The sequence below is a fragment of the Chaetodon auriga genome, chromosome 15 (genome assembly GCF_051107435.1).
Source record: "Chaetodon auriga isolate fChaAug3 chromosome 15, fChaAug3.hap1, whole genome shotgun sequence".
Taxonomy (NCBI): Eukaryota; Metazoa; Chordata; class Actinopteri; order Chaetodontiformes; family Chaetodontidae; genus Chaetodon; species Chaetodon auriga.
In genome coordinates, this window is record NC_135088.1 from 19,537,851 (window position 1) to 19,563,435 (window position 25,585).

At 45.0% G+C, this 25,585-nt stretch overlaps 1 protein-coding gene across 1 annotated transcript in view; it reads right to left on the bottom strand.

Moving 5' to 3' along the window:
* med13a (mediator complex subunit 13a) overlaps window positions 1-25,585 on the bottom strand; it is a 68,018-nt gene that overhangs the window by 19,289 nt on the left and 23,144 nt on the right. Inside the window, exons 4-10 of the mRNA XM_076750196.1 lie at window positions 11,492-11,637; window positions 6,417-6,617; window positions 6,137-6,331; window positions 5,836-5,998; window positions 5,012-5,122; window positions 2,769-3,524; window positions 994-1,210 (exon numbers count right to left, since the gene is read on the bottom strand). Coding sequence (XP_076606311.1) covers window positions 994-1,210; window positions 2,769-3,524; window positions 5,012-5,122; window positions 5,836-5,998; window positions 6,137-6,331; window positions 6,417-6,617; window positions 11,492-11,637 — 1,789 coding nt within the window. The remainder of the gene's footprint in view (window positions 1-993; window positions 1,211-2,768; window positions 3,525-5,011; window positions 5,123-5,835; window positions 5,999-6,136; window positions 6,332-6,416; window positions 6,618-11,491; window positions 11,638-25,585) is intronic.

Sequence of the window (25,585 nt, forward strand, 5' to 3'; positions counted from 1 at the left end):
ATGGCCTATTTTCTACCTCGCCTGCTCCCTGATCTTAAAGTTAGCCCTCTTGTTCCCTTTTTACCTTGGGCAGCGAGAGAGGGAGGCGTGGATGAAGTGCTCTTGCTCTCCATGCTGCCTTTTAGGAGGGCTTCATAACTGGCACTGCCATTTTTGCATTAAATCCAACGGGGTGTGGCTGCACACGAGAATCAAGGCAGCCGACTTGGAAAAGGCACTGTGGGTGGGTGGCTTATTTCTAGGCAGAGTGGTGTTCAGCATGGACTGTTTTTCAGGTCAACTACTCACAACAAAGAAATGACAGGCTGTCAAGTTGACGTTTATGACAAGAACCATCAGCTCCAGAGCTATACAAATATCCCACCATAATACTAGCCATGATGCTTAAATATCTTGTGAGATATTTGTGGTATTAAGTAGGTTTTTATCATAATTGTTCTTGAATTGCAGTCCCTGCGACAAGCCCTTCTGAGGCCATGGCTGTGGCATACTGATCACTGTGATCAAGGTTCAAATGTAAGTTGAGTTGTAACTTCAACTGTAAAAACTGTACTTCAAATGAAAGAAATGAAACATTAACAGCATTAAGGTAAAACACAGATAGTGTATGGGTGCTTTAAAACCTGACTGCAGTAACAGATCTGAGTATGTTCAAATAAGACACACACAGCAGAGCAAAGGGGAGCGTGTGTTGTGGGAGATGCAGTCAGATCTCTGAGAGTTGTACAAAGGTTATGTTTGCCAATACAGAAAGGTACTGCAGTTTGTTGTTATGGAGACAAGTTGAAAAACCTGTTTTCATCTGCATACCATTTGGTTGATAATGCAAATGCAGGACAAAATCTAATAGTTGTACCACAGCCTTGCAGTCTACCTGGCCTCTGTCTGATGCTTTTGTCCAGAACGAGCAAGCAAGAGGGACTGTATTTAACATCCTTTAATACTGCAAGGTTTAGACGAGAAACACTCCTCACTCCTCCTGCCTTGCCTTACCTTATGTTTCTTGCCTGGCTCGCGCTCCCCGCCTGCCTTATCCTTCTTGTTGGAGAATGTGAATTTGACATCTCCTTCCTCGAAGGCGTACGGGTCCACCTCCGGCTCGTGATCTCCGTCGGTTATGGCAGCAGATAGGTACTGGTTCCTCCTGGCTCGATACATCTGAACGCGCTCTTCAGACACCTTCAATGGCCATTTAGATGTGGACATCACCCTGGGAAGATGGAAAAGCAGAGTTGTGAGGACTCTGGGGAAGATGACCGTCAGAGAGATTGACAATTTACAGGAAACAGACACCACCTAGTCGTTCCAAATGTAGATCCCAAGAGTTATGTTTCAATCACTGACCTTTCTAAAAGATCAGTGAGCTAACAAATAACAGAAAGAAGAGTTGTATGTGAGTAGAGAAGTAGAAAACTCACAACTTCAAAGGATTCGGTTTTAAATTTTGGCAACAGGAACATTCCCTCAAGCGCTCTGTTTAGGCCTGATGCTGCCTGATATCATATGTCACATTTGTTATCATGTTTATCTGCAGAATCAGAAATGGCAGCGATTGCAAACTGCCCTGACAGCTGTCATGCAGCACAACTGGATGCATCATGTTTGTTGTCAGACAATTACATTTGGAGCAGATTTATGGAAACGCGCTGACTGCTGCACTGACTGCTCATGCACTTACAGACAGACACATTTATCACTTGTTACTGTGACATGGCTCATCAAAAGCTGTGGCTATGACTGTGGCCTACTTGTTCCTTATATGTCACAGAACAGGGGAGGGAGGGAAAAGAAGAAAACTACTGGCTAGTGGGCCGGAGAGGAGGGACTGACCCATCTTATGTGTTATCCCTAACCTTCACTGCCTCCTATATTTCTCTGTACTTCTGTCTTCTCGTCATGCCTGTCCAGCTCTGATGTGAGGTGATGGTGCGCAGTGGCCTGGGCCAGAGATTAGCCGCCATTCAGAGCTGTGGCTGGGAGGATTACAGCTCACTAGAATAGCCCATCCAAGCGGCTGGCCCCTTGGGATTGCATAACCCCGCCGATAATTCCCACTACGGCCACCCTGTGGCCTGTTGGTCACCCTGCCTGCCTTCACACCGGACAAGCCCCCTCTCTCTGTCCATCTGTGATCCTCTTCCTTGCTAGCAGCTTCTTCTTGGTGCAAGTCTCTCTCCGGTGCCTGCCAAACTGATAGCCAGCCGGCAGTATTTCTGTCAGCTTCAACTGTATCACAATAGGAGAGGTTTTTATCTTTATTTAACCTTACTATTATTCTTCCACTCTCCTAACTCCAGTGTGTGTGTGTGTGTGTGTGTGTGTATTTGGGGTGTAGAAATCGATGAGTAGTGCTGGCCCTGCACATTGGTGATGTATGATGTCAAAAGGGCACATAGCAAGAGATTAACATGCTGTGTGCACCTAAGCGCTATACCCAACATTCTGAAACTGATGGATGAGGGGGGGTCGGGGGGGATCTGAATGAGCGAATGAGAAAGAGGGAGAAGGTGGGTTTTGCATCATTACTCTCTCAAAACATTTTTTTCTGGACTATTGAAAGTGGTCCAAAGCGGCCCGAGGCCCCGCTGTAACAGGGAAAAAGGTAGGAGGGCTTGGATGCCTAACCGTTTAGTCAGCCTGCGAATGGCTGAAGCTTTTATCTCCTTGTGTGTGTGTGTGCGTGTGTGCGTGTGTGTGTGTGTGTGTGTGTGTGTGTGTAAGAGAGTGAGGGCATCCAATAGTGATGCTAATTGGCAGGTGTCACTCACTCTGTGACTGACACCAGGTTGTCCTGTGATGCTGAGGCCTCGTCCCTCAGCTTGTCCCCTGGCAGCAGTGGCGTGAGCAGCTCGGCTTCTTTCCTGCGGGGTAGGTTGAATAACCTCCATGGCGCGTGAGAGCTGTCCTCCTCCAAGTTGACCGCTGCGCCCACATACACTGTGGGCTCAGGGGGCTCGGAGTAGGACGACCCTCCGGGATGGGAGTGGGGGTGATGAGAGTGGAAGTGCTGATTCAGACCCTCTGGCCCGCCGGGCTCCTCGCCGCCACCCTTCACCCCCACCAGGCAGGGCTCTGGGGGTGGCTGGTAAAAGTGTTGGCTGTTGGGGGTTGAAGGGTTCTTCATGACCTCCCCTGACTCCTCGCTACGCTCGCAGGGGTGGGGGCTAAGTGGTGGGGGTTGGGGAGAGTTGGCCTGTTCCGACGGCCCAGCGCTGACCACCCCGCTGTGGAGCTGGGGGGCTTTTTGGATGGTGGACACATCCGCAGAGCGTATACTTGTGAATCTTCCTCCATCCTGACCCCTCATGGCCAACCTTTGGCCAGCTGTTGCCTCTGTCTCTATTGAAGCATCGTCACTGGTCAGACTGCGATGATGGAAGGGTGTCTGGGGTCTTTTCTGTTGCTTGTCACCTTTCTCTGGCTTCTCTCCTCCGGCTTTGTGCTTGGTAGGAGGCTGGGAGGGCTGGCCTGCTGACTGAGCTTGGCCTGGGGTGCTGCTGGTTCGCTGCTTCACTGATTTGTATCTGCAAGGGAGAAGACAAACACGGAAATACGTTGAGCCTATGAGGCACCTGTGACACTAAGCACATCCAAACCAAAAAACAATAAATCAAACAGACTCTGCATCTCACTCTTAGCTCTACTGCCTATGCATCTAGTTTATATGAGGCTGATCAGATGATGCATTACACTGCAGCGCACCCTACCAAGCCTTCACCATGATCATCAGGTTGCCCTGTGGGTTACCTGTTCCGGGACCACCTGGCCTGCCTCTTGCAACTACCACTGCCTGTCTCAGTGTTCCTTCAGCCTCTCCTTTGCTGGGTCACCACTCAGTCTACTGTGGTGGTTTCACATTAGGGTGTTGATAAGGAAGCGGAGCCTCTTTAATGGCCAGAGTACTTGCATGTCCTGACAATTCAATGTCAAAATAAGCAGACACATGGAAGGCTTCCATCCAGAAAACAGAGCTAATGGCCATTAAAACTGGCAATGCACAGAGCTTCCCATTTCTGTGTCGCCAAAGTGCTGGGTGACTTCCAACAAATTAACATGCTCCAGCTGACTGGCCAAATCCACTCTGCTCTCGTCTGAGGTCCAAGTCGTCTCTCCTCTCCCTAGGTGGAAAAAATGCCTAGCGCGAAGGATTCCCCAATGGAAGTCTGCCCAAACTTTCAAGGTATCTGCCAATCAATGCATCAGTTTAGATAGTCCTTGCTCATTAACCTTGATTAAGACTTTTCTTTCAGTCTATTAGATCAGTTCAGGATCGCCGTGTAGAGGCCAGTCAAGCATCCAGCTCCTATCCTGGATCCTTGTGAGCAAAGCAGTCGGTTGCGACTGTGGTTGGTCTGGACTGATGATAATTTGAAGACTGGGGGATGTAGGGGACAGCTGATTTGCTGTTTAATTCAGTAATGACATTTAAATGTGATGCAGAAAATAAACATACTACTGAAATCAAGCTTTTAGGGGGGATAAAATATTGGGGGGAGGGGGGTCATTTTCACTGTAGCCTTTCCCGGCCTCTGAATAAGCATCAACTGTAACTGTGCCCATCTGTCCTAGTAGATAAAACAACAGTGACATTCAACGTGTTTTGAGCTCATTTGTCAACATTAGGAGCATGCAGCCGGTACACGCTCCTTTTACTACCGTGGTATCCCTTAAATGCTCCATCAGAGGTCAAACTATTCTTTCTCCCTCAAATTATTCCCATTAGTGTGGGAATAAAAATGTCTTACTTACAGAAATACACAACCCAGCAGAGACGTCAGCCCCAGCACAGCTGTCATTTTGACAAAATAGTGATAAATTGAAAAGTATGATGAATAATATGCTTGTCAAAGTCTAGACGTAGATATAAGTTGCAGATATTTTGCTGACTATGGCCCTCAGCGCCAGCGTTCAAAGCTCCATGGGCTATGTATAACCTCTTTGAAATGTCTTTGAGTACACATATATGAGCAATACCTGCACATATTGTACATCCACATGGGAAGAGACTGACCTGGAACAGCTGCAGTATGACCTCTGTGAATGCTCCACAAAATCCCAGGCTCCCGCCTTCTCCGTCAGCTCCTCCTCACAGGTACCGTTGGTTGCAGCTGAAAACTTCCGCCTGGGGAGTGGAGAAAACAATTTCAGACGCAACTCGACTTCATCAGCTCTTTTTCAGAGACCCATCCTGTTTTTTAACATGATGACGAAACCTAAAATCATGACATGAATCCAAACAACTGCACAGCCCTTTCTCATGTTTCTTTGGTATACGGTGGCGAATGGTAAAAGCTTTGTGCTGAGGCTGATTTCATCGCCCTGCTTGGAGCAATAATATTTTGGCTGACAAGCCAACAGCTAACTCCAGCCGACATTCTGTGCTTGGTCAAGGGGCAACAGATCCCGGGTTGCTCCCAATGTGTCAGACTCACTGATTGTGAATAATACAAAAGAACATGGGACAAAACTGCAAGCTAACCCTTACTTTAATTACTTGCAATCATTATTTCCACCTCGGTTTTTCTGGCATTTTTGTGCGGTTCATGTATGAATAAATAAGACGCTGTGGAAAACGCTGTGATGCAATCGGTCAATGCAGTGTGCATATGACAGATTTGGAGTCAGAAGGTGCAGGGAAATATCATCAAAAGGCAACCGTGTCAGAGAACCGGGCTGTGCAGATTCACACCTCATTCAAAGTTTATTGGAAAAAAAATTAACCAAGTGTGACATCTTGGCCTGTGCAGAACAACTTGAACAAGTTGTACTGGCAGCGAAAATGAGATTTCAAACTTCCCAAGAAAACTTGAACAATAGAGACAACAACAGACTTACTTGTTCTGGGCTCGGTTGATATTGCACTCTTGCCAGACGCGCTCAACCACCTGACTGGCTAGTCGGCGTGGAATCTTGCCTCCGTGGTGACTTGTTCTGTCCACGCTGAATGCATCAGACGATGAAGGCATCTTTACCCACTTCTGGGCCGAGTGAGAGTCCACTGGAGGGGAGAGGGGCAGGGCAAACAGATATAAGACAATTATATTGACCAACTTAATGATACAGATCAATTCAAAAGCATTTTTAACTGAAGTCTTTCCTGCCCTCTCATAACTTTCCACTGTGCTCATACCACTACCTGTCTGTGCCTCCTCAGGCGACGTGGGAGGGGTGAGGGTCACCAAAGACATGGCGGGTTCTCGCTGGGAAGCAGGCACTTGGTGGCCACCCGAGTAGACGGTAGTGCAGTGGGAGGACCCCACAGGGGCCACAACAGGGATGTCTGACTGGGGTACCAGCACTAGGCAGGCTGGGTACACCATGCGCACACCACCTGTCCACACAGAGGCGGGATGTTCAGGAACCAAAGCAGGTAATCTCACATAGGTTAATGATGTACATATTTTCCTAGAACCGACCTACGAGGACCTCCACAGAGGCCAGAGAGTCATCCTCCCAGTCCATGTCCTCCCCCTTGTCCTCCGACACACCCTCCTTGGCGCTGGGGCTGATGGGATAAAACTGGTTCCATTCCTCAATCAGCTTCTGGGTGGGCGGGTCTGACATCTTGAACGACTGGCCAGTAAGTGTCCCATTCAGGCCGAAAGGACTCAGGATGACTAGCCAGAAGGAAAGGGTGTGGAGGAAAAAAGAGGGGAGAAAGACAAGACAATCATTGTCAGCATGAAGACATGTCCAACATCATTCTCACAGCACCACTCCTCCCATCTTCTATCCTTCACCTCTGTATCCTTCTCACCTTTTTCCTTTGAATAATCTGCATTCTTTCTCCTGTGTTTCCTTCTGTTTCTACCCTTTTGCTCTTCACCTCCTCCCTTCCCACTCTTTCAATCACTCTGCCATCATATCCTTATCCTTCCCCTTCTCCTCCTCCTAACTTGTCTTAATTCCTTTCTATCATTAGTCTGTCCTTATGCCCTTTCTCTCTGTCCTGGCCTTCTGTTCATTCTTCACCTCATTGATGTCCCGTTTTATATATTCTATCTTCCTATTTTAACTCTTGCAACAATCGAACGCTTCTTATCTTCATAATCCTTCCTGTCTTTCTTCTCCCACATTCTTCCTTTTCCCTGTCATTTTGCCATCTCCGGCTGAATCAGAAGTGCTCTGACCTTTCCAGAGCACTGCTGGACCCAGTCGGTCCTGGCTGACTCGCCAAATACTTACAGAGCAATCCAGGCGCCAATTATTGGCAAGCAGTGGCCTCTCAGAGCCCATAAACAGAGGCTTATAAAAACGGGCCACTCCTCAGCAAACACACTCCACTGCACAGACATATGGGAGTCAAACAGAGCCCATCAGCCTGCTTATAGAACAGACCAACATCCATCAGCGACTGAAGATAGTACTATAAACCAACATGCATAATGCATACATATGAGCACAGAAACCATATGCATATCAACTTCACAAACATATAGATATATACACACACCACTTGTCAGCTTGTTATGCATACATTTGCTCTCTCTGTGTGCAACATACATTTGAATATGGAGATGGGGAATAAATGGCTCTATGAACAGACTGGCTGGCTGGGTGGGTGGGTGAATGAGGATTAGTTAATGTCCCTCTCTGCACTGCTTTTCTAGAGTGTCATTACTAGACTGGATGGCCTCTGTCCCCCGCTATTGATCCTGCGGCTGGACCAGAGAGCAGCTTCCAGGATGGGAAAACGGCAGGAGGCAATGGATAGAAAAGAGCAGGAGAAGAATGATGAGATGCACCTTCCAAATCGTCCTGCACTTTCAGTTAGAATCCTTAAAGCTGTCATGACATCGAACCCATTTTTGAAACCTTTTATGGTCAGCAATTAATCTGCAATAGCCACTCAATATCATCTACATTTAATAAGAGGAATTGAGTAAGAGCACCGTTGAGCATCACACCAGAGAAAGTTAAGCACTCAGAAAGATTCACTTCACCCCATCACATGAACTCAGGTGGCATTCAGAACACTTACATACTGAAACATTTTTCAAAACTAAAGTGTGAAACATGTTGCCCAGACACAATGTATCCTGGACGCTCCTCAGAATAATGCTCACCTCAGCCTGCAGAACACACCACCTCTGCTAAAAATGGCCCACACACAAGTAAGAACAAAAGTTATTAATGTTGCGGTACACAACAACATCCAGCTCTGGTCAATCATATTAACCTTAATCACATTCAGCCGCACTCCTTTTCCCTTTCATTTCTACGTTTCTTGCTGCACACACACTCCTAAGACCTGAGGCCAGTTGTGGAGGAGAGATCAAAATCAGCACAATTATGGAAATGGTTTACCGTTTTCCCCATCACCACCCCACCTCACCCTCTCCTCCATCCCTTCTGCCTCTCTCTCCCTCTGACTGTGAGTCTATCTCTGGCTCCCTGAAGACATGTCAAATGTGCTCAGATCAGTGTAATGGGCTGAGAGTTCATTACATTCACTCTGCGCCCTTTTATGAGGTCACATCCTGGAGAGGTCTGCCTGCCGGAGCGCTCTGCCGCACCGTAAACCAAGCTTGGCAGAGGTTGGGGGGGGTGGGGGGGGTGGGGTGGAAGTCAGCCCTTCTTCGATGCTATGCTTGGTTAGCCAGGAGGAGATGTACTGCGGCAGTGAAAACACACACCTGCGCATTGACACACACCGTACTCAAAGACTGAACAAAGCCACACACACACACACATTTCAGAGACACATGTCTGACTACATGCCTGGGAAAATAAAAAGACTGATAATTGGGCAGAGGCAGGCATTCATTGACCAATGAAATGAGTCATAAATAACTATCTACTAGTTGGTAGCTGGGGAGCAATACAATCGTCCTACATGACGACCAAAGCCCATCAAAATCCCTACAGAAATAGATTTACTAAGTTCCAATAATCATTTTTATTTTTATCCAGGGCACTCGTCTTTAACTAGACCCATAATCACCTACCTTCAAGGGGTTGGCTATACAGGAATTACTGTGGCGAACGGAGGAAGTGATCACTGTTATTACTCTGGATGGGCCGTATGGAGAGGGGAGGGATGAATCACATTTATCTAACTATTTATGACAAGGCTAAAGAGGAAAACTTCTCCTTGGGGCTCATGGTTCGCTCCGCTTAATGTTTTGTAGACAGAGTAAGGAAGAGAAAGGAGATTTTAAGATTTCCTTCCCATCAAAAGTGCTCCTTTGCCAGTTTTAAATGTGTGGGGCTTTAAATGTGTGCATCATCGCCAGTCTAGTTCAGGTGGCATGTTGTTGTTCAGCCATGGTCCACTTATTTGACGTCTGGTAGAGAGCAATTTCCTTCCCTCCACAAAATAAGACAAAACGTATATCATAGCTGTTCCTATGTGTGAGTGGAAATGCAAGCAAACAGTGGTTTTGGGATTACATAGTATTTGGCTTAGGGTGGGGTAATGAATTTAGATGGGATATCATTAGAGCCACACATTTCTATAACTACACTACACTATAATTTAAAGAGACTGCAGAGGCTTTTCTTTTTTAACTGGCTGCAAGCCAATCTGTAATGAAAGCCTGACAGAAGATTGTATATGCATTATCTTGGCAAAAGCCCCCAACACAGCACACACATAGCTTACTAATATATTTTATTGGGGAAAAAAAAGACACGCTTACATGTACACTGAGCATTTAACATCGGCAAGAATATATTTTTTAAATGCCGCTGAAAGCCTATTTACCTTATTTTCTCCAGCATACTCCACCCCTTAAGTCCTTGTGGCAACATGCTGGGTGTTTTACTCAACAGTCTAAAGTTAGTTTGAGCTAAATGAGGTCCTTGTCTCCTCAAGATTAACATGTTTTAGTAGATTTGCAGGCAGTAGCGTGTCTACAAACCCATTTCTTTTGTGGTTAAATCGGCTTCCTGAAAATAAAAGTATCTAAAGCACATCCACTGTGTGCAAAAACTGATCCTTCAGTGTCTGGTCAGCATTGGGCATGTTGCGTCTTTTCTTTCATAAATGAAAGCAAAGGAGGCATTGTCTCCATGTGATGGCCCTTTGATGCATGGTGTCATTGTTGGTTGACATTTTTTTCATTTACACTTGACAGCAGAGATGTAACCACTTATGATTCAACAATGCATTTCAACTAGGGACTTTAATGATTAACCAATAATCAGTTAACCACTGACAATTTTTTGACCGGTCAACACACACACACACACACACACACACACACACACACACACACACACACACACACACACACACACCACACACACACACACACACACACACACAGTGTGATGCATTCCAGCCTGAGGCCATCACCCAGCTGGCGTGCCGTGTGATTGAGACCCATATGCTGCCAATCAGCGCGGAGCAGGGCGGGGGATCCAAAGGGCTAGTGTGGAACCTCAAGCCTGAATACCTTATGCCATCGAGAGCTACTGTGACTAAAGGCATTGAAAACCAGAAGAAGAAGAGAAGAAGAATGAACTAAAAGTTAAGCTTGGCAGTGCAGACAAGCTAGCTCTGATCACCGACAGCTGGACAGCTCTCACAAACGAAAGCTTCATCACAACCACCTGTGGCGTCATCAATGCCGACTGGGGTCAGGGTTTGTGTTATCAGGGAATTACCATTTTTTCAACCACTAAAATCTGTTGACGTCAGACATATCTAAGTCTCTGCAGTCATAATATTTAGTGAAAATAATTCCTGAGACAGATGTGAAAATATCTACAATATACTGTATATAAATATCTCTCTATAACATTTTTTCCTCAGGCTGCTTCTCTGATGTCCGCCCTCCCTCTCACTCCTCTTCTGTCCATGATGTGGTCAGACACAGAATAACCATCTGAGCCGGTCAGTGGCAAAAACAAACACTTTTAAGTGGATGAGCAAATGCATAGAGGGATTACATCAACTGGTCCAGTTTTAAAAACTATTGCCCCCATTAGTCACATAGACACAACAACATGGGGAAATAGGGTCCAGAAGCTCAGATATCTGACCATCGTTTCTCCCATTTGTCTGGGACACTGAAATCTTCCAGGACACGGCTGACTGACAAAAGCAAAATGAACGAAATCTGACACTCTCAATTTCACCTCATTTGAGGAAAACTTTTACAAGCTTTGCAATCGTGCGAGTGTCAACAATCCAGCATTATTCTTTTTCTTAAAAAACAAAAATTCAGCTCGGCAAAGTCACAGGATGATGAGCTTGGTTTTTAAAGCTTGCAGTGCCAACAGGAAAATTGATCCCAATTCTCAACTTTAGGTCTCCCAAGCTGACCCTACATTTTGAAAAAAAAGTTGCAAAGCTGAAAACACAGCAATGACAACAGGCTACTGGTCCTTCTGGCCTGGCAGTCTGAGTGCACAGCCATGTGTACAATCATCCAAATGTCAGCAGTCTTCTACTGGCTTCTGTCAGCTGATTCAATTCAAACTGTGCCTTTGAACTATCTGAGCGGCTCACAAGACAGCCATGTGTCGTGGACTGGAGACCCACCTTGGAAGGGGCTGGATGCCTGTTGAGCCAGAGTGAGGTGCTCCTCCGTCAGATGGTAGACAGGCTGGTGCTGGTTGATCTCCACACTGGTGCATACGTTGCTCTCGCCATGCAAGAAGAAGGTGAAGGCGCAGGATAGGTGCTCACTGCGAGGAAGAGGAGAGAGAAAGAAAGAGATGAGTCGTTTGGGATCACACTACTTTAATATGCAATTTGAAAAGAAGTAACGCTGGCAATGAGTAACTCCAGTAGAGTGTAAGGTGGAAAAGTGACTGCTGTGGGTTAAAGGGAGCAGATCAGATAGCCGAGTTCATGTTCCTTTTCACAGAGAAAGAGTAGGCGGGGAGAGGAAAAGTAGAGAGAGAAAATATGATTATAAAAGACCCTGTCTTCTTTTCTCAAAGTCTACAATGGAGTCTATGCTCTCACTCGTATTCTGCTTCAACATGACAGTGACTCTTGATAGGAAAGATGAGGCCAGAGATAGATACAAGGGAGTAAAAGAAGAAGCTAATCTGTGCGCCCTCTGGCAAAGATGCCTTATAAGCCTGTATCAAATTGTTCTGATGGTTAGACAAGTCTTTATTCTGATATTACTAAAGACAACAGGGAAGCGTATGTATCCCTCCAGCGTGATGTTAAAAAGTAATGCCTTCAGTAATTTGAGACTTTAACGACCTGCACAGAGGTCAAGATGCAAGTGAGTCAACACAGCGGAGCTCACAGGTGGTATGTGTGCACGAGCGCGCTTCTGTTTATATAGTGTGTACAGCGCTGTGTAGCTAAAACAAAGGGGCAGGACCTGACTAACCCTGGCTTTCAAGCCCAGACACTCAGCTCTAACAGTACATCTCTCTCTCTCTCTCACACTCAGACACACCAGCTCTTCTGCTTACAACAACGCCTGCCTGTGCCAGTCTGACCTCAACACCACACAACAAAAGTGACAAGTTGAAGAAGAAACGGAAAGCAACGACGAGGCAGACGGAAGGAGAGAGGGGCAGAGCAAAATGTAGGCCATTGTCTGCGGGCTTTCCTCTCTCTTTCAGCCCGCTCTCGTCCAAAACACACGGCCGCTAACACACACGAATCACACAAACGCAGAGGGTGCAAGAGAGACAGCGCAAGTGACGGATGACCGAATGAAAGAGGACGCTGTGAATTTGGAAGTGGATCAAAGAGGGTTGCCTCCTCCGAGGATTTGGTTAAGCAAATATCAGTCTTCTCTCCCTGTCTCTCTCTGGCACACCTACTCTGCAGAGGATTAAAGAGAAGGAGCAGAGAGGGAGAGCGAGGCAGATAGAGAGATGGAGAGAGAGAGAGAGCACTTCAAGAAGATAATACCACCTACGTAGTGAAGAGATGCCCTAAGCCCCCCAGAGCTTGACATTCATCTTACACTTTTTTTTCCTCTAAAAATGAAGGTGGTGCTAGTTGGTGACTAGCTATGAATGTATGATATTCATATTCTACAGCTTGAAGCAAGTAGGCTAATGAAGGTGAGTCAGAGCAAGAGAGAGAGAGAGAGACACTTGGAAATCCACAGCAGTGCTGCCAAAACATGCACATATCCAGGTATTGGACTGCGACTGCCATGAAATCTAAGGAGCAGGTCAGATTTATTCAAGTCTGTCATAATGCAATACTTACATGCTTATTTGTACATTCAAAGAGCTACTTGGCTGTAATCATTCCTCCTGTTTATACAGGCCGGGGAGCAATCCCGTCCAAACGTGACCACAATGTAAGTCACGGTGGACAAAAACCACAGTCCTCACCCTGTAAAACATTCATTCTTACATTAATCTAAGGTTAACATGAGGCTTCAGCAGTCTGAGCTGCTGGGCGTTCAGACAGCATTTCGTAGTTTGGCAAAAGCTTATACAACACTAAGACAAATCAGGCAGGCATTTTGCAAATTTACAGTCTTTTCAGCACTAAATTCCCTCTTTAAGTTTATTTCCACACAGTGTTTCCTCACTGAGCTACACAAGAGCAGAACCCAAAAATGGAACTCCACCCTAAAAAGACTACGTTTGGAGGATAGCCTCTTAATTGTCTAAGGCTGCATTTGGATGACATTATTTCGCACTACACGAACAGTCAGGCTACTCTGTTGATGCAGCGGGCTCCGAAAGTTTTACCAGCCATCAAGGTGACATCATCCAGAAAGGTGCTGAGTTGGACCATTAAACACATGTCAGCACACACTCCTGGTAGATTACTTTGCAATAATGCCATTTTACCTCACCATCATCATAGACAAAACGTTTGCTGCTGTGACGACTTTCCAGAGTTACAAAACTTGGTTTCATAATATCAGAAACTGATACAGTGGTACAGTGTTTCGGCATCTGATGCTCCCTCACACTGAGGTGCGCAATCCCACCAACACAACCCTTTGAAAACATTTTAAAATGCAGGGCTAGTTTTGGTCTAAACACAGACCAACTCTGACAGAAGCCTCATATTAGATGAACTTTAGAATATACTGAGTGCAGTAAGGAAAGAATCACTTAACAGTGAATATGGACAGTAAGAATGAGTGTAACGAACAATGACTCTTAAAATAATCTGAACCTATCCAAAAACAGAGATGTAATCCAAGCAGGCCAGGTTAGGTGATGGAGCCCAAAGGTGCTTATGGAGCAAACTGACTTTTCAGATTGCGCGACAATTTACATCATAATCCAATCTTCCAAATGCACTATACGTGTGCCAAAAAGACTCCCTGTCAAACATTAATGTTGGTCTATACATGGACAGAACAAGCGAGTTGAATTGCATGATGTCTATACAAATCAAAGAAAAGCTTTGGTGAAAAAAGTGAACACCGAGAGCGAAGACGCCTCTGTTTGAGATCTGAGACACGACTGCTATGTAGTACGTTACACTGGTGTGTACATCTGCAAGGGGAGTGTGAGCTTTGTAAAGCACCCTCCAGTCCTGGGGCATGGCATGTCACCCAACCACCTGGAGGGTGTGTGAGAAACAACAAGTAGAATAATAAAGATGGGGGTCAGACTGGTAGCCAGGCATGAGCTCTCCTCATTAGCATAACTTGGACTGAGACTGAGGCTGGCGAGGGGCGCTGAGGAAATTTAATGCTATTGTGAAAAGATTAAAGCACATTTTTTGGGGAGATGGATGGGCTGGTTAACCCGTCAGGGGATGAGAACATTGTTGTCTATATTGTCATTACAAGCATCCTGCTATTACCGTATTAATGCACATGGTGGCGAAATGGCCGAGAGAAGGGACAAGGGAGCAAAGGAAAAGCAAGTGAAAGAGAAACGAAATGTGTTGCTTTCTGCAGACGTCAATGGGACTGCGGTCTACCGTTCCCCTCTCAAACGCAGAGGAAACCTGACACTACACATTCACACACATCTGTGTTTGCAGGGCACTTGTAAACTCGAGGTAGAGGGCTGCCATCTGTGGCTCGACAGGCCGAAGTACACCACAACTCTGCCACACAGCATCACGCCAGGTTCAAATCAATTCTTTACAAATGTGATTGTACAGATTGCTCTGCCGGTGTCAGCTGATAGGTTAAGAAGATTATCAGGCATGCCAGCTGTTGGCATTAAAAGCGTCACATGCTAAATGATCACATTACTATCCAGTAGCGATTAGAGGACGACTTGCTCTATATGAAAATATCACTTTACATACTTAAATGTCAGTTAATGATTCTGAAATCAAATGTTTGTCTACTTGTATAAACAGCAAATTAGCAGTTATTGGAAGGTGTTTTTACTTTTTCCCAAGATAACATGAAAACTGGAAATAGTCCTACATGTCAGCCTCATTAAATGTTATTTTTAGAATCTATTGACCCACCTGAACATTTAGAGCATTGAGTCGCAGAGTGACTGCCGACAGAGGGGTGGCTCAAATATCAACAGGTGCTCGGTTAGCACTTGGCCAAGGAAGCACCGAAACATCAACAAAAACAACAGTAGCATGACCACACGCACGTGACACACACTAACACGCAGCATCGTGCCAAATTCAAATCTTCCACAAACATCCATGGCATGCTGGTGAGGCAAACACAACACGCACACACAACCCGGCATGTGGGCTACACATACACTGGCAAACAACAGCTGCTGAGCATGGTGGGGAAGTGTGTATGTGGTAGCTGAGATTAGGTGAGCAGGTCAAGTGTAGGCATGGGGAAGCCGAAACACTGATTCAACAAGCATTTCCCCTATATATCATTACAGACAGATTTCAGAACAGTTTGACAAAAGCTTCTGGTTGTCATTAAGTAATACACTCACATGTTGGGGTAGATAAGGTGAAATCTTAAAGCAATAGTTTAACTTATTAGTTTCTTTGCTGAGAGGTTGACAAGAAGATGGATAGCACTCTCATGTTTGCACAGTCAAGATGAAGCTACCGCGAGCAGCCAGTCACCTTAGCTGAGCATAAAACCAGAGGGACACGGCTTGTCTGGCTCTGTCCACAGGTAACAAAATCCAGCAGGCAGCACCCCGAACGCTCACTGCCTCACACACTACATCTCGTTAGCTTAATCCGTTCAAAACTTCCCAAACTGCTCCTTTAAATGAACGAGGACGTTCCCTGTGGGCCTCAACTCCAAATTAAATTCTAATGAAATTATGATTTCATTTGAAAACAATTTCTTACTTTGCCTAAGGGTCCCCAAGAACCTCCTGGGGGACCCCTCGGGGGCCTACTCCATGATACGCTGTGTCTGTTAAAGTGTGTCGAACCTGCCTGAAGACTCAGGTTCTTGGGGATTTCAGAATGTCAGCTCCCCTTCAGCGAGATACCGCGTGCACTTGGAAAAAAGGCCAAAACCCAAGGCCAGTGTTGAGCGCCACAGAAAGCGTGATTAAAACACCACCTGTCAGCAGAACGCCGTGCATGAGCTAATGGTCACAGAAATCCCTTTTTAAACAACTAAAGATTTCTCATCTCGTTTGTTTGCTCTATTATTAGAGGAGTTAAACGCCTCATTTTGACAATGGAGAGACACAGCAGGTTGCAGTGTAGCAAAAATACTCTAGATAACAGCTAGATATTTGTCAGAAAATCATGTTCATTAACTAGATGTGTGGGACTTGACTTTTATCTCCATCTCTCTCTCAGTCGTGTTGAGAAGGAGGGAGGGTTGCCGTTGTAGCCTGACAAAAAGCCAAAGATCTTTTAATCATCTTTTCTCTCGCTGTCTCCACCTTTCCTCCCACTCCCCTCTCCTCTGCTCTTCATCTATTAAGTGGCAAATAGACTGGGCTGCTCTGTGATCTGCTCTACTTTTCCCCCCTCCTTCACCACACGGCACACACACACACACTCGCTCACACTCCACTGCGAGTGTCCGCAGAGGCACTCCCTGCCCCACCTCTCAGATGCAAATGGCCAGTGGCCTTTGGCTGGGTGAGGAGACAATAAGATAGTCCAGTGAGGATTTGAAGCGGGGCCACATACAAAGGAGGGCAGGTGGGCACATTTGCCTTCAGCTGGCATGCCATGGAAATGAGGTGCCAAAGGCCAGCGGCGACCTGTGTGGCGGCAGGGAGCGAGTGAGCGAGCCGAGCGGGGCTGACAACCTCCATCAGCGTTACGGGGACAGTCTGCTGTGCAGCACACAGGCAGATGATCAGCCATTTCACCACCCTCAAGTTTTGACATGGCATTTATTTACAAAGAGGTTTTCCAGCTTGTTTCTTAACAGTACACAGAACAGGCCTTTTTGACATTTCACTTCATCTCAGAGCTTACTCACTGAAGCAACACCGACAAACCGAAACAGAACAAAACGCTGCCTTTTAGTTTCTTCAAACATTTCTAAACCGCACTGGTCACTATATTCTGCATCGTTTCCACTGTTTGCTATAAATCCCAAACTCTCTAGTCCAAGGTGACGGCTTCAAATGCCTTGTTTTGTCTGACCTCCAGTTCAAAACCCAAATATATTGAGTTCAAAGTGAAGTCAAACAGAGAAGAGCAGAGAATCATTACAATGGAAGAACAGGAACGAGTGAATTTGGTTTATTGATTATCAAAACGGTAGGTGATTAATTTTCGGTATCTCAACTAATTGACTCAAATAAGCCAAATTAAATGATCAAGATGGCTGATCTGCCTTAAAGAAATCAGCTCTATTCACTCAAACCTGCGTCCTTGAAAGAATTATCTGCTGAAAACCTGTTTTACTTTTTCACATAAATGGTGGACAACAGCAATGGAAAGAAAGCACACTGTTCTCTCTGAATAAAACAATGACTCTGTGAGTAACACCATCTCGCTATCTTCGCCGAGGTATCTTGATGAGGACTGCCAGCAGATTCATTTGTGGCATGTTGTTGCAGCAAATAGCAGCAAAAGCAGTTGCCCATGTAAACCTACAGGGACCGAGCATCCCACTTCATTCATGTACTGTCTGAGCTGCTGGAAATTCATGTACACTGTAATTTTTCTATCAGAGGATTATGATGTTCCTGCCAAATTGTCATGCATTAGTGGCATTTTCATTGAGCTTTAGTTCCTTAGTCCTGTCAAATTTGCTTCACTGTTCTAAAACATGTTGATTCTGTTCTTGAGATACTGTGACTGCAGGTCAGCCGATGGTGGATTTTGAAAGGGCGATATAATAGCGATGGCTTGGAGCGGGAAAAAGAAAATAGCCGATTAATCAGCAAATATTAACACCCAAGTTCGGCAATTCATCAGTCGCCAGCTTGATGTAACTTTTATGCATCCCTGCACTATTTTATCAGTCCTCTTTTGCTCAGTCTGAGTATTATCTTGTTGCAATAATAATTATAATAATAAATAGTGTCACAAGATGACCGAACTCTGTCCCTGACCACGAGCTGCTGAACGTATTCTATGTGAAGCTGCTCTTCTTTTCAGGCATACACACACAGCTACAGAGGCAATATCAAACTTGACTTAAGGTGAATCAAAAGTCAAATGGAAGCCACAGAGTCTGGACAGTTTGGGGGGAAGATATGAAGACAGAGAGGGCAGAAAAAGGAAGGAGGCTGCAGAGCTGTGACATTCCACAGATGTTTGTTGGGCTTGGCTGGCCACGCTCTAAGAACCGAGCTTCCGCTGAGCTGATGTACACTTCCTCAGCACAACAACAACGGCAGCAAGTGCCCCTGCTGCTGGGAAGAGTCACCCTTCCATCTCTGGTCATTTCGCATTACTGGATACAGCAGTCACCTCTGGTCTGCCTTGTATGTGGATATCTGCCATTTGCAGCAGCTTGTTGTTCCGAACTGGGGCATGTAAACATGTTTTGACTGGTCATGTGCTGCTGCAGCGACACTGCTTGCTGGCACGGGCACGCTTTCTGGCACAACATTACTAAACAATGTTGCTGGAATTAAAGCTTACGATAACAATCAGCCGCCACGCAAACAAGGATGAACTGGCTGTGGACAGACACGCGAAAGACAGCATGGTTATTGATTGAAACCTTTTCTACAAAGGAGCAAGGAGGCCATTTTTCCTGAACAACACTGGTACCATGGAGTTCGGATTATTGTTTACATGAATTACCCATCAGCAGAATATTTCAAGGCAGTGCAAATTTGACTTTCATATCAAAGCCACATTAGGAATTGACACGGGACAAGAAACATGCTAATCCACAACAATGGTACATATTTCCATGAAATAATGAGGTGGCACTGTGCTCAAGAGTGAAAGACAAGACAAATAAGGGAGGAAAGATAGCAAGGCAAAAAGAATGAAGGTGGTAAACAGCACTGAATTAGAGGACACACTTCCAGGCTGATATAATCCTCCCTACTGTCTAGCCACCTGACCACTGGGAAACAACAGCACTGTCTGCTGCCAAAGTAACACAAGCTCACACAAACACACAGAGCCCTGAGAGACGCAGCAGCGCCGGCTTTAGCACACAGTTCACACAGGAGAGTAGGTGCTGGAGGAAACACTAAACTGAAACTCTTAAGGCCAGCACATTCACTTACACACACTCAGAGCTCTATTACTTTGAATTGATTTCCCTCTGCCACAAATGGAGAAGGGGTGGGGGGTGGGGGGGTGAGCCTCTTTATATATGTCAGATTAAACTTGGAAGGGAGAGAGGAATGGAAAGAGACAGAACGACAAGTCCACAAAAAGAGGAGAAATCCGATCCTCTACAAGTCTATCATAGCCACACACAGATACAGCCAGAGCCGACCCAAAGATAATACTGACATAACCCTGACAACAAGTCAAGTTCCAACACACACGCACACACACACACACACACCCCAGGGTTCCTCTAATACACCTGCTGTCAGCTAAAAAGCAAACTGTCTCAATCTGAGCCAGACACTTTTGCTCTTGTGAAAAAAATATTCCAGCAATTATGCTCATTACCATGCTCGCATAATCACGTTGCAACTTCATCGCGATGCGACATCTGTTCCTTCTTGTGAAAGAGGCACTTAGTATATCACTGCAGTGTGATATGCATTTAATTGTCAAAATATGCACTCTATACAGAGAGCATAACACGCTTGCAAACAATCCTTCTCTTGAACTGTGCAGCATACGGCATCCTATAAACCCGTCAGTGACAAACGTATAGCATGTAAAAAGGGTGGAAATTTAAGCCTGTTTTAAGCCATGCTCACACTGAGTCATTAGGTCATCATGCCCTTAGTAATAGGAGTTGTGCGGCTGTAATAATAAAGGTTCATCATCCAGAGCCATGGCCAATTAGTCAGCCTCATCCTGGATTAAAGCTGGGCTTCTGCAGTTAACCCACAAAGGCGAGGCCTACTTTGGCCTCTTTTTTTTTTTTTTTTTCAAATTAGCTGAAAGGCTTTTTGAAAATCGTGTTATACTGCAGTTAGTGTGGTTTAAATTTTGACTACTAGCTGTGACATATTACATGGAAATGTAACTAAATGCCATGGCCGAGTTTGCGGGTTTTATGCAGCTCTGTGGTTAAATTAGACTTCAGCATCAGGTTAATTTTTGTCAAATTAAGGGAACACAAGACAGACAGCATACTCCCTTCCACTTTTCAGATATGACTGTTTATCTTTTTCTAAATTAGCTATGTGTGTTGGCCGAAGCACAATGAGAGAAAGGTGACTAATCAAGACCAGTTTCAAACAACATGTGGGGTTAACATCTCTTGGTGTAGAAATAGCTGTCCTTTATGCTCTGTGCATGCCAGTGGAAGCTTGCTCGTTGTTGTTGACACTTTGGAAACATCTGTTACACTAATCACACTCTCAAACAATGCTGGGCATTAACACAGGATTGAACCAAGAGTGCAGCAGAGAGGGAACGCAGATAATCAAAACAGCACATTGGAGCAACTGCTTGCATTTGTGTCCTAATAATGAAACTAGAAAACAATGGATGACAGACTTCAATCAGCTGAGCAGGTTGAAACAACAAAACTGTATTCCAACAGACTCCACGTTAAAAAGCGTTCTGCCTCCCTCCACTTGAACTGCATGACATTGCCTTCATTACTTCAAATTAAACATGACAAATATTTCTGATCATGTAAGCGATTTCAATCCACTTTCATTAACACGGAAAAAGAAGCATGCGTTACACCAACTGAGCTTTGAAGACAGAGGATGAACCATGAGTGGTTTCAGCTGATGTCTACACAGTGAGAAGGAACACGACGACACAGATCCAGAGCTCCATGTAAAGAACCCTCAAGTGCTGAAGGATTCTTTAGATGCATTATCAGCCTATGCGGTGAATGTGAGCTGAAAACCTACAGGTGGCTTGCACGGATCTGTTTGGAGTAACTTTGGAGTAACTGTTTGGAGCCACCATACGTTCTACAATGATGACGTGAAATAACTAACACAACACAAGTGATTAGCTTTAAAGGTCCAGTGTGTATAATTTAGTGACCTCAAGTGGTGAGGTTGCAGACTGCAACCAGCTGAAGACACCTCACCTCACCCTCCCCTAAAAAAGGCAAAGTGTGTTTGCATGTCTGTTCTGGGCTACCGTAGCTCCTAATAAACACACTGATTTTATTTTCAGATGATTATACACAAATGATAACAGAATTATGATTGTCATATTCCATTTCCCTGGAATCCTACAGAGTGGACCTTTAAATGTGGCCATCTGTCTGAACCTCTGGATTAAAGACAGTACCACATGAATCACAGTTACTTAGAGAGGGACAGAGAGCAAGGGAGGGGGAGACGAGGGGGGAGTGACGCCCGGTGGATTAACTATGACGACTTCTTCAGACCTTCGCTTGGCCCCATACTCTGCCGTAGCCTCTGGTCACATGGGAAAATGGGAGGAATGCAGTGTACAGCGGCTGAGGAGGAGGCAGGAGGGTGTAAAAAAACAGGGAACCGAGGAAACGTAAGGACAAAGGATTCCCTCCATGAAAAGTGACATTTGTCCCTTCTGCTCCCCTTGACTTCCACTGCTGACACAAATATGGTGCCACAATGCATAAAAAGATGATGACGCCCGTTAACTGTAGTAATAAGAGATAAATTCTTTGTTCTCTCAGGGCCTCTCGCTGGCATTAGAAGAAATGGGGAAGGCATTCAACAGTGGAAATTGGTTTCACAAAAAAATCTCACAATAAGGTACTACGTGTTTTCTGATGGCCTCTCGTTTCTTCACACTACTTGAAACAGTGTAAGCGTTTTGTTCACTGTGCAAACAGTGTCATGACGTGTTAATCCAAGTCATTCACTTGGAAATGGCATACCTTGTCCACCACGACAGAGAGCCATACTCCACCTGTGTCAACTGAGCAATAACATTTTTTTAGGTACCAGTTTGCTTATGAACGTCAGAGCTTACAGAGTAAATGATTAGTTGCTTTATCATGAAATAATCAGTAGATTAATCAATAATGACAATAATTGTTACCTGAAGCCCTAATTTCAATCAGGCAAAAATTCATGGATAAATATTGTTTCAACCAGTGCAGTCAACACAAATAACATGGTTGTTCTTGAGGCATTTCAAATGGTTAAAATGGATATATTAGCAGATAGCTGCAAACTGTAAGGTCTTCATAGGGTCAGTGATGCAAAAGACCTTTGCTTTAAATTGAAACACTAAAGTGAGGCAATGGGAAATGAACAATTAACGATGTTTAATTGTGCAGCAATTAAGGAAATGGCCCATGCCAATGAAAAACACTGGTATTTTCCTTTAAGAGCCATATTTATCTTCTGGACAGGATCTCTCCAGCAACATGATATATCCAGAGAGCCGGGTCACATGGTCCCTCAGCCCAGTCTCCCTGGAGTTCCTGTTGCTAGAGAGACTGATGAAGCATAGGGAAGCCCAGAGGGCAGGGGGTCGAGTGTTGAGAGTGGGGTACTTAGAGGTGCTGAGCTGTCCTGTATGAGTCTGTATGTACGCTACCTGCTGTATATGCATGCAGCTTTGTCTGGCTGCATTCCTTGTGTCTTATACCAATAATTCCAATGAAAAGCTTGTGTGCCAACTCCTCCACTGCTGTCGGTGTGGACTGGCTTGCATGCCGATTGTTGACGAGCATGTTTGTGTGCCTGTCTCCCTGTGTGTCTTCTGTTGTGCTGGGAGCAGGGAGGGGATAAATTTAGCGCTTTAGCCCCAGACTGGAGGCAGTGGCCCTTTATCCTGCACTGTCCTACTTAACAGAGTGCTGCTCTCTGCTTCCGCCTGCCACAGCGCACCAGGACTCACACGTTCACCTCCCAACATCGGGCCAAAACAACAGAGGAACAATGTGCTCAGCCACATAACATAAGTGCAGACAGTCGCGTGTGTTTATGCAGCCACATTTGTTCTTGTGTAACTACGTCTTGCATTCATTCATTATGATTTGCTCTTCTGGTATGAGCTGAAGCACACTGGCCTCATTTCATAACGGCTTGATTTGTTAATGATGCTTTCAGTCAGACAATAACAGCTAAATGTACAACAGACTACACATATTTAAATACAGTGGAGTAGTAATCCAACACTCTCCTGACTGAAGCGCAGCTGGAGTACATTGTAGATCTTGTAAATGCTGTTTTTATTACACAGCGCATACCAAGCAGATAAAAAGAAATGATATCCCTTTTGTCATGATCAAATTGAAACATCAAAGCAGGCTGGATTTAATGCTGCTCCGCATTTCAGTAACGCAGCCAATTAGGAGCAAGTCAACGAGTTAGTCTGCCTTAAGCTGACCAATAGAGCACGAGCATCCCGCTTCACCTTGGAAACACACGATCCCATGGTGCATTTCCCTGCTGCCATGACAACCAAGAGGAGCTCTCCCTTGCTCGTTCCCTCCCTCCCTTGTGTTCGCTCTCTCTGTTTCCTGAAGCCAGTCTACCTAGCAGCATAAGGTTCACAGAAACAACCAGGCTGCACAACTTGGAGCCGCCTGCACTCCAGACAAAGAGAATCACCGTCAGCTGTATCAACACGTACTGCTGCATTTGCAGCTCACGTGGAAAACAGCGGCTTCAACCGACCGATGTGCATTCATTTATTTAAGGAAAGCGTAAACAAAAAAACACTGTTTGTATTCAATGTGTCATTTTAACATTACTCTTCACGTTTTATTTATTCTTGTAGACTCATTAAAATAGAGTCTGCAAAAACATGGCTTATTCCTCATAAGGTCTTGATTTGAAAACATTATCAAGGATTCTGACAAATCAGTTTGTTGCTCAACGCTTAGGCTAAAATGCGAGGGGGGGGTGGGGGGGGGGGTGATGTAAGCATTTCAACACAGGCTGAGGTCTGGTGCTGAGGTTATGAACACTGTCAGCTAGCCACAGCCTCCACCAACTGGAGAGTTTGGATGCTGCAGAGGGGCTGTCTCATGATCAGAGGGGCTGATTTCCATGAACAGGTTTGAAAGGGGTGGCACACACAAAAAGACAGATTAGATGATCGACAGAGTATTAATCAGGAGTTATTTTGGTAATTGATTAAGGCAGTAAATATTCTTTTAATAATCGACTAATCTGACAAATATTCAAATTAATTCGTCAATGGGCTGAAAGCCGAGAGCCCCACATGGTGTCATTTAATGTCTGGTTTTGTCGAAGCAGCGGTCCAAACCTCAAAAATATTAATTCACTGAAATTTTCTCATTTGAGAAGCTTTTAACAAAAGAACACAGACATTTTGATTTGTTTTTAATAACTGCTGCAGCTCTATAATCAATTAGCCCTGTTAATCATTTTCCAAAACTACCAAATATTTGCTGGTTCCAGCTGCTCAAATGTTACGATTTGATGCTTTTTTTTTAAAGTCATATGACAATAAACTGAACATGTTTGGATTTTAACAGTTTGGTGAATAAAACAAGCTCATCGATATCTAAAAATAGTCACCTTAAGCTGTGGGAAATTTCAACGGTTATTAATAGCCACTGGAGATTTAACGATGAATATCACTCATCCTGCTGGTGATAAGAACAGCAAGGTGGGGTTTTCCCCAGTTCAAATGTGTGTCTTTCTATGGCTTTCCAGACTGTGCACTAAAAAAAAAAAAATATTATCCACATAGATTTTATGAGAATTTTGTAGTCACATAGGAAACGACATTATGCACTTAAAGACACTTTGATTGCTGCAAATCCACTTGGTTTCGAAGAAGAGGCGATTCTAACTAGCGCCTGACCTACATGTCAATGAAAGGTGAACGAGGTGCTTAGGAGACCGATGAGCAGTGGTGTTAGCAAACACAGTTAACTAATCAGTTTAGTTTGTGTTTCTGCATTTAGGGAGGAAGGAGAAGCATCCAAGAATGACGGGCGTGAAACAATGAACAGTAAAGGACTCTTTTCACTGGACAATAAGAGGAGGAGGGGGGATTCCCTGGAACTTTTCCTTCCCTATGGAATCAGCCAGTCACTGCGAATGATGTAAGATCTGAGCGCTGGCATAAAAGGTGCCGTCATGCCACCCGTGAGGATGAAGTCTCCCTGGGGGTGAACACCAAGTTCTCTCTAGCAGTACTGGTAGGAAAAAGTTGAGCCTCTCCATGGTGACAAGACGCATGGAAGGGAGAAGAGCTCGGGATCACATGCAAGTATAAGAGTGGTGACCAATCACACTGCACTTAGCTTTACTTTGTCCAACA